The 10,000-nt window shown below is 39.3% G+C and overlaps 2 protein-coding genes and 1 long non-coding RNA gene across 4 annotated transcripts in view; 1 reads left to right on the forward strand and 2 right to left on the reverse strand.

The window, feature by feature from the left end:
• The window catches only part of LOC133644200 (uncharacterized), a 95,233-nt gene that overhangs the window by 26,212 nt on the left and 59,021 nt on the right, over nt 1-10,000 (forward strand). The window lies entirely within an intron of this gene.
• LOC133644197 (uncharacterized) lies at nt 3,479-5,554 on the reverse strand. Of its 2 annotated transcripts, none has more exons than XM_062038542.1 (2): nt 5,432-5,554; nt 3,479-5,386 (listed from the first exon to the last, which is right to left on the reverse strand). In XM_062038542.1, exon 2 carries the CDS (start codon nt 5,268-5,270, stop codon nt 4,014-4,016), a length of 1,257 nt encoding a protein of 418 aa, XP_061894526.1. In that variant the 5' UTR covers nt 5,271-5,386; nt 5,432-5,554; the 3' UTR covers nt 3,479-4,013. The 2 variants fall into 2 exon arrangements, with proteins under 2 accessions (XP_061894526.1, XP_061894527.1); XM_062038543.1 differs by lacking the exon at nt 5,432-5,554 and having other exon boundaries at nt 3,479-4,136; nt 4,182-5,279.
• Nucleotides 6,068-10,000, reverse strand: part of LOC133644198 (lipoma-preferred partner homolog) — a 214,474-nt gene continuing 210,541 nt past the window's right edge. Inside the window, exons 7-8 of the mRNA XM_062038544.1 lie at nt 7,143-7,263; nt 6,068-6,205 (exon numbers count right to left, since the gene is read on the reverse strand). Of these exons, the coding sequence (XP_061894528.1) occupies nt 6,077-6,205; nt 7,143-7,263 (250 nt within the window). The 3' untranslated portion in view covers nt 6,068-6,076. The remainder of the gene's footprint in view (nt 6,206-7,142; nt 7,264-10,000) is intronic.

A 10,000-nucleotide genomic window follows, 5' to 3' on the forward strand; every position in this document is an offset into this window, starting at 1 on the left:
TCTTCTGCAGCACCGGTCTTCTGCAGTACCAGTAGTCACAAGAAGGATCACTAGCGCCCTCTACCACCAGGAGGCGGGAGTCATTTAATGACTCATATTTGACCCGGCGGAAGTGCCAAGCATGCGCTAATTATTTTGCGAAACGAGTTTGACCCGGCTGTAATTCTAGGCAGGCGAATACTATATTCCCGGCGGCAATTCAAGGAAATACGGTAATCATTAACTTTAGAATTTGATGCCAGCAGCACGTTTTGTTGCTGGCATCAAAAAAAAAAGTTTTAATATTTATTTATATGTATCATTATTCCTACAGGTCAATAGGGGTTGTGGAGTGATTATTATTATTATTATCTACTGATGATAGTCATACCTGAAAGAGCTCAGCTCCTGTTCTCCTCCATGTGTAAAGTGAGAAACACAGGAAGTAACCCGAAAGATAGCAAATGGTAAAAAAAAGAGTGCACATTTAAAGGCCTACTGAAATGAATTTTTTTTTATTTAAACGGGGATAGCAGATCCATTCTATGTGTCATACTTGATCATTTTGCGATATTGCCATATTTTTGCTGAAAGGATTTAGTAGAGAACATCGACGATAAAGTTCGCAACTTTTGGTCTCTGATAAAAAAAAAAACTTTGCCCCTACCGGAAGTAGCGTGACGTTGTCAGTTGTTCACTCCCTCATATTTTCCTATTGTTTTCAACGCAGCTAGAGCTATTCGGACCATTACCCCATTAATTTGAGCGAGGATGAAAGGTTCGTGGATGAGGAACGTTAGAGTGAAGGACTAGAGTGCAGTGAAGGACGCATCTTTTTTCGCTCTGACCGTAACTTAGGTACAAGCTGGCTCATTGGATTCCACACTCTCTCCTTTTTCTATTGTGGATCACGGATTTGTATTTTAAACCACCTGGGATACTATATCCTCTTGAAAATGAGAGTCGACAACGCGAAATGGACATTCAGTGCCTTTTATCTCCACGACAATACATCGGCGAAACGCTTTAGCTACGAGCTAACATGATAGCATCGTGCTTTAACTGCATATAGAAACAAAAAAAATAAACCCCTGACTGGAAGTATAGATAGAAAATCAACAATACTATTAAACCGTGGACATGTAAATACACGGTTAATGCTTTCCAGCCTGGCGAAGGTTAACAATGCTGTGCTAACGACGCCATTGAAGCTAACTTAGCAACCGGACCGCACAGAGCTATGCTAAAAACATTAGCTCTCCACTTACGCCAGCCAGCCCTCATCTGCTCATCAACACCCGTGCTCACCTGCGTTCCAGCGATCGGCGGAAAGACGAAGGACTTCACCCGATGAGTTTGGCGCCCCGGAGACGTAGGAAGTCAAGGTGAGGTCGCCGGCTAGCGCGTCTGCTCTCCAACAAAGTCCTCCTGGTTGTGTTGCTGTAGTCCGCTGCTAATACACCGATCCCACCTACAACTGTCTTCTTTGCAGCCTTCATTGTTCATTAAACAAATTGCAAAAGATGTCCAGAATACTGTGGAATTATGAAATGAAAACAGAGCTTTTTGTATAGGATTCTACGGGGTACCATAACTTCCGTTAAACTGACTACGTCACGCGCATACGTCATCATACCGCCGGATATTTCCCGGGAAATTTAAAATGTCACTTTATAAGTTAACCCGGCCGTATTGGCATGTGTTGCAATGTTAAGATTTCCTCATTGATATATAAACTATCAGACTGCGTGGTCGGTAGTAGTGGCTTTCAGTAGGCTTTTAACTTTATAAATAACCAGGACCTTCATGATGCATTTCAGGCTAACTAGCTAACTAAGTAGCAGCATTGTTTTAGAGCGGGAATGTAAGTTTTTGTCAAACACAGACCTGGTGTAAATACATTTTACTACAAGCAGTGATGAATACTTACTTTCTTGAAAAAGTTTCTTATGTCCATTTTGCATCCGTTCACGTTCTTGTTCTGCAGTGCTGTGTGCTAATGTGCTTCGTACACCAGCAGGACCGCAAGCAAGGTCGCAGAGAAAATTCGGCTTGAGCCCCCCTAAAATAGGCCTAACAACGCCAATGAGCATAGCTATGTGAGATGAATGCTAACATTGATTTTGACATGTCAGGTGAGCAACACTAGCATAGCTATGTGAGCTAAATGCTAACATTACATTTTGACATGTCAGGTTAGCAACATTAGCACAGCTATCTGAGCTAAATGCTAACATTACATTTTAACATCATGCCTGGGTAGCAACACTAGCATAGCTATGTGAGATAAATGCTAACATTACATTTTGACACGTCAGGTTAGCAACACTGGCACAGCTATGTGAGCTAAATGCTAACATTACATTATGACATCATGTCAGGTTAGCAACACTAGCATAGCTATGTGAGATAAATGCTAACATTATATTTTAACATCATGCCTGGGTAGCAACACTAGCATAGCTATGTGAGCTAAATGCTAACATTACTTTTTGACATGTCAGGTTAGCAACACTAGCATAGCTATGTGAGCTAAATTTTAACATTACATTTTGACATGTCAGGTTAGCAACATTAGCACAGCTATCTGAGCTAAATGCTAACATTACATTTCAACATCATGCCTGGGTAGCAACACTAGCATAGCTATGTGAGCTAAATGCTAACATTACATTTTGACATGTCAGGTTAGCAACACTAGCATAGCTATGTGAGATAAATGCTAACATTACATTTTGACACGTCAGGTTAGCAACATTAGCACAGCTATGTGAGCTAAATGCTAACATTACATTTTGACATCATGTCAGGTTAGCAACACTAGCATAGCTATGTGAGATAAATGCTAACATTACATTTTGACACGTCAGGTTAGCAACACTAGCACAGCTATGTGAGCTAAATGCTAACATTACATTTTGACATGTCAGGTGAGCAGCACTAGCATAGCTATGTGAGCTAAATACTAACATTACATTTTGACACGTCAAGTGAGCAACACTAGCATAGCTATGTGAGCTAAATACTAACATTACATTTTGACATGTCAGGTTAGCAACATTAGCACAGCTATCTGAGCTAAATGCTAACATTACATTTTAACACCATGCCTGGGTAGCAACACTAGCATAGCTATGTGAGATAAATGCTAACATTACATTTTGACATGTCATGTTAGCAACACTGGCACAGCTATGTGAGCTAAATGCTAACATTACATTTTGACATCATGTCAGGTTAGCAACACTAGCATAGCTATGTGAGATAAATGCTAACATTATATTTTAACATCCTGCCAGGTTAGCAACACTAGCTTAGCTACGTGAGCAACATGCTAACATCACATATCATTACACTAGGCTAGCATTTTCACTGACAATCCAACTTACAGCTGCCGCGTCTATGCAGGTCTATTTCAAGACGCCTCGCGAAGCCTGCTGAAATTTCAAAGCTTCCCCCCGACGTTAAGAACACTAGAAAAAAGGGCACTGAGACGTGATGCAGTTGCAAAGTAGTTTTTATTCAAAGAACTAAACCAAGCAAACATTAAGAACACTTTCATGTCAGGCGGCCATTTTGTTTGTTTACTTTGGTCAAGGCAACACAGTTTGGTCTTTTGTTGGGCAGAAGGCACTTGAAGGCAAAGAAAAACTCCAATTTAAGGCGTTTTTTTGTTTTAACAATATAATAACTTTCTTAATCTTCTTTTAGCCGAGTCATTTATATTATCTGACCATAAATTCATGCTAGCATCAAATATAAAACACTTTAATTCCAAGCAAGCTAATATTTGCTGATCTCAAACAATTTGCGATTGTTACTCACCAAGCAACTCATTTTTTTGCAAAAAAGTTTTCCCCGCGATAATTTACACTGCATTTTTATTTACCTTGTTTCTTTTCTGCGTGACACATTGAATAAAATAAACACACAATGCTTACAAAAATCTCCGGCACGATTGATAGGAATAGTTTAATGATTATACTGTTTTGTTTTCACATTAATATTAAAAAGGCGAGGCTAACTAGCGACGGCTAACGACAAGTTGACACATTTTGCAGTCCCCTGTGACACACGTCCAGGTGACACACGTCCAGGTGACACCTGTCCAGGTGACACACGTCCAGGTGACACCCGTCCAGGTGACACCTGTCCAGGTGACACCCATCCATGTGACACCTGTCCAGGTGACACACATCCAGGTGACACCCGTTCACGAGACACCCGTCTATGTGACACCCGTCCATGTGACACCCATCCAGGTGACACCCGTCCACGTGACACCTGTCTATGTGACACCCATCCAGGTGACACCCGTCCATGTGACACCTGTCTATGTGACACCCATCCAGGTGACACCTGTCTATGTGACACCCGTCCACGTGACACCTGTCTATGTGACACCCGTCCAGGTGACACCTGTCCATGTGACACCTGTCCATGTGACACCCGTCCAGGTGACACCCGTCAAGGTGACACCCGTCCACATGACACCTGTCTATGTGACACTCGTCCATGTGACACCCAATCATGTGACACCCGTCCAGGTGACACCCGTCTATGTGACACCCGTCCATGTGACACCCGTCCAGGTGACACCCGTCCATGTGACACCTGTCCAGGTGACACCCGTCCAGGCGACACCTGTCCATGTGACACCCGTCCAGGTGACACCCATCTATGTGACACCCGTCCACGTGACACCTGTCTATGTGACATCCGTCCAGGTGACACACATCCAGGTGACACCCGTCCACGTGACACCCGTCCACGTGACACTCGTCCAGGTGACACCCATCCAGGTGACACCCATCCAGGTGACACTCGTCCATGTGACACCCGTCCAGGTGACACCTGTCCACGTGACACCTGTCCATGTGACACACGTCCAGGTGACACCTGTCTATGTGACACCCGTCCACGTGACACCTGTCTATGTGACACCCGTCCAGGTGACACCTGTCCATGTGACACCCGTCCAGGTGACACCTGTCCAGGTGACACCCGTCCATGTGACACCCGTCCAGGTGACACCCGTCCACGTGACACCCGTCCATGTGACACCCGTCCAGGTGACACCCGTCCATGTGACACCCGTCCAGGTGACACCCGTCCACATGACACCTGTCTACGTGACACTCGTCCATGTGACAACCATCCATGTGACACCCGTCCAGGTGACACCTGTCCACACGACACCTGTCCACGTGACACCCATCCAGGTGACACCCATCCAGGTGACACCCGTCCATGTGAAACCCGTCCAGGTGACACCCGTCCACGTGACCCATGTCTATGTGACACCGTCCACGTGACACCCATCCAGGTGACACCTGTCCACGTGACACATGTCTATGTGACACCGTCCAGGTGACACCTGTCTATGTGACACCCGTCCAGGTGACACCTGTCTATGTGACACCCGTCCAGGTGACACCTGTCTATGTGACACCCGTCCAGGTGAAAGGTTGAAAAGTCAACCACAATACTGAGGAAGGAGTGTGAAAGGTTGGCGGCGTAGCATTAGCTTAGCATTATCACGGCCATAAGGACACTTGGTCTGTACAAGTTAAATATTTGCTCAAAGGTTAAAAGTCTTAAAGTGTCGATGCAATTAAAGTTGGAGAGAAATTGCACAGTCATCTCGTACGTACGCGTTAGCCTCCGCGCCACGCTAGCGGTTAGCGAGCTAGCTCGTGACGCTGAAGCGGAACAACGAGAAGTTGCATATTCATATTATTCATCGGCGGAGGAATGCGATGATAATTATTATTATTTTACATCCAAACTTGGGCAAGCGTGAACAATTGTTACGTGAACAATTGTAACAATTGTTACAATTGTTACGAGTTAAAAGCGATTCGAGGCTAAACGCTAGCTGGACTAGCTTAGCTTAGCAGAAAAGGCAGACAAAGGTGACTAACTGATGCTAAATGCTAAGCTAACTGTAACGTCGAAGCGTTAAAAAAAAAAAAAAAGCGTTAGTATACATTTGTACTCGTGGGAAGCTGGCGTGCAAGCGAGCGGAGGACGGGGGAGGGCAGGAGGGGGACAAACAGAGCGAGCGAAAGTTGGTCACAGTTGTGGGCGGAGTCGTTCAGAGGTCAGTGGTGGTCTTGGCGGTCAGAGCTTGGATACGATCCGAGTTGCACTTCTTGCACAACACGTGGCCGTCCAGAGGGTAACAGCCCTGGTTGTCGCCCTCTGACAGCAGGGAGCCGCAGTCCTGCACCACAACACGTACCTTATTTGTATATGTCATGTACCTAACTTGTATATGTCATGTACCTTCTTTGTATGTGTCATGTACCTTCTTTGTATGTGTCATGTACCTTCTTTGTATGTGTCATGTACCTTACTGTATTTGTATATGTAATGTACCTTATTTGTATATGCAATGTACCTTATTTATATATGTCATGTACCTTATTTGTATATGTCATGTACCTTATATGCATAATTCATATTTACATAATTATTGTGCCTTCTTATTTATATATCTAATGTACCTCATTTGCATAATTATTCTTATTTACTTCATATTTAATGTACCTTATTTATATTGATATTTAAGGCATCTTATTCACATATTTAATGTACCTTATTTAAATATGCAGTGCACCTTATTTGCGTTACCAACCCTATTTATATCGATATTTAATGTACCTTATTTCAATATTTCTTGCACTGTATTGACATGAAGTGCAACAGTCAATAACATGGAGATGATATTTCAAGTGGAAATAAATAAACGTCATTTAGTGGATGTGAGGTTTTTACATGTTTGATGAACTATTTAACATTTTTCTCTCATTTCATTAACGTCGCGGAGAAAATCACGACAAAAATCACGTGACTTCCTCTCATTTTCCTCGTGCACGCTCACTCTGAAGTGTGCACCTGACCTTTCTCACACACACACACACACACACACACACACACACACACACACACACACACACACACACACACACACACACACACACACACACACACACACACACACACACACACACACACACACACACACACACACACACACACACACACACGTATGCTGTCATAATATTAGAAATATAATAATATGTCATATTTAACAAATATGTGAGCTAATATATTTTCAAGTAACATTAGTTAGAGTTAGCGGTTAGCGGTTAGCATACCTCACAGCGGTAACAGTGCACGTGGAAGTCACGGTCCAGAGCCACGATACGAACAGTTTCCTCCTGGCCGGGAGCTGGCATGATGGGCTCTGAACACACGCAGCAGCGAGGAGCAAACTTCCTGACAAACATCACACATACACAAAAACATCACATATACACAAAAACAGCAGAAATACAATAAAACATCACAAATAGACCAAAACAGCAGAAATACAATAAAACATCACATATACACAAAAACAGCAGAAATACAATAAAACATCACATATACACCAAAACAGCAGAAATACAATAAAACATCACAAATAGACAAAAACAGCAGAAATACTCTAAAACATCACACATACACAAAAACATCACACATACACAAAAACAGCAGAAATACAATAAAACATCACAAATAGACAAAAACAGCAGAAATACTCTAAAACATCACAAATACACAAAAACAGCAGAAATACACTTTAACATCACAAATACACAAAAACAGCAGAAATACACAAAAACATCACAAATACACAAAACAGCAGAAATACACAAAAACATCAAGAAATACACAAAAACAGCAGAAATACACAAAAACACCACAAATAGACAAAAAGAGCAGAAATACACTAAAACATCACAAATACACAAAAACAGCAGAAATACACAAAAACATCACAAATAGACAAAAACATCACAAATAGACAAAAACATCACAAATAGACAAAAACAGCAGAAATACACTAAAACAACACAAATACACAAAAACAGCAGAAATACACTAAAACATCACAAATAAACAAAAACAGCAGAAATACACTAAAACATCACAAATAAAAAAACAGCAGAAATACACTAAAACATTACAAATACACGAAACAGCAGAAATACACTATAACATCACAAATAGACAAAAACAGCAGAAATACACAAAAACATCACAAATAGACAAAAACAGCAGAAATACACTAAAACATCACAAATACACAAAAACATCACAAATACACAAAAACAGCAGAAATACACTAAAACATCACAAATAAAAAAAAACCCAGCAGAAATACACCAAAACATCACAGATAGACCAAAACAGCAGAAATACACTAAAACATCACAAATACACAAAACAGCAGAAATACAATAAAACATCACAAATAGACCAAAACAGCAGAAATACACTAAAACATCAAGAAATAGACAAAAACAGCAGAAATACACTAAAACATCTCAAATAGACAAAAACAGCAGGAATACACTAAAAAATCACAAATACACAAAAACAGCAGAAATACACTAAAACATCACAAATAGACAAAAACAGCAGAAATACACTAAAACATCACAAATAGACAAAAACAGCAGAAATACACTAAAACATCACAAATACACAAAAACAGCAGAAATACAAAAAAACATCACAAATAGACAAAAACAGCAGAAATACACTAAAACATCACAAATAGACAAAAACAGCAGAAATACACTAAAACATCACAAATACACAAAACAGCAGACATACACAAAAACATCACAAATAGACAAAAACAGCAGAAATACACAAAAACATCACAAACAGACAAAAACAGCAGAAATACACAAAAACATCACAAATAGACACAAACAGCAGAAATACACAAGAACATCACAAATAGACAAAAACATCACAAGTAGACAAAAACAGCAGAAATACACAAAAACATCACAAATACACAAGAACATCCCAAATAGACAAAAACATCACAAATAGACAAAAACAGCAGAAATACACAAGAACATCACAAATAGACAAAAACATCACATGGACAAAAACAGCAGAAATACACAAAAACATCACAAATACACAAGAACATCACAAATAGACAAAAACATCACAAATAGACAAAAACAGCAGAAATACACAAAAACATCACAACTAGACAAAAACAGCAGAAATACACAAAAACATCGCAAATACACAAAACAGTAGAAATAGACAAAAACATCACAAATACACAAAACAGCAGAAATTGACAAAAACATCATAAATACACAAAAACAGCAGAAATACACAAAAACATCACAAATGGACAAAAACAGCAGAAATACACAAAAACATCACAAATACACAAAAACAGCAGAAATACACTAAATCATCACAAACAGACAAAAACAGCAGAAAAACACAAAAACAGCAGAAATACACAAAACAGCAGCACAGTGTCAATATGTCAAGTTTTAGTAAATGACTCAATCAGTGAATAAAATCCACATTAATAAAATAATAAAATATGATCAAGTTTTTCAAAAATATTTGACAAGTGTTTAATATTTCCTTGATAATATTTGGTATATTATTTGAATTAGAATTAAAGCTGTGTATGAATTAGAATTGAATTAGAATTAAAGCTGGGTATGAATGTAAACATGTTTTTGATGTTGTTATTTAGACCAAATATTCGGGACAGGAAATGTTTCAGAATTCTTAAAACATTTTCTAAAAGTAATTAGCAGTGAATTTTGAGTCTGTTTCTAATTTGAGAGCACAAAGCAGACTGTTTGAATTCTGCTCACAATATTTCAATTTTTTCATTTTAACCATGATATTGAACACAATTAAACTAAGTTATTTGTTTATTTTATATATTTATCTCACCTAACGACTTATCTAATATTTTTTAAATGCTAACAATATTCACATTCAATTCTAAAGATCTATATATGAATATTTTCCCTATATTTCATCAGTATTGTTTAGCTATAAAATTAATATTGAACATAATTAATTAAACTAACTCAATTATATATTTATTTCATGTATTTATCTCACTTAATATTCATTTACATTGTTTAGCTATAAAATGAATATTAAACATAATTAATTAAACCAACTC

This window comes from Entelurus aequoreus, linkage group LG27, assembly GCF_033978785.1.
Source record: "Entelurus aequoreus isolate RoL-2023_Sb linkage group LG27, RoL_Eaeq_v1.1, whole genome shotgun sequence".
Lineage (NCBI taxonomy): Eukaryota > Metazoa > Chordata > Actinopteri > Syngnathiformes > Syngnathidae > Entelurus > Entelurus aequoreus.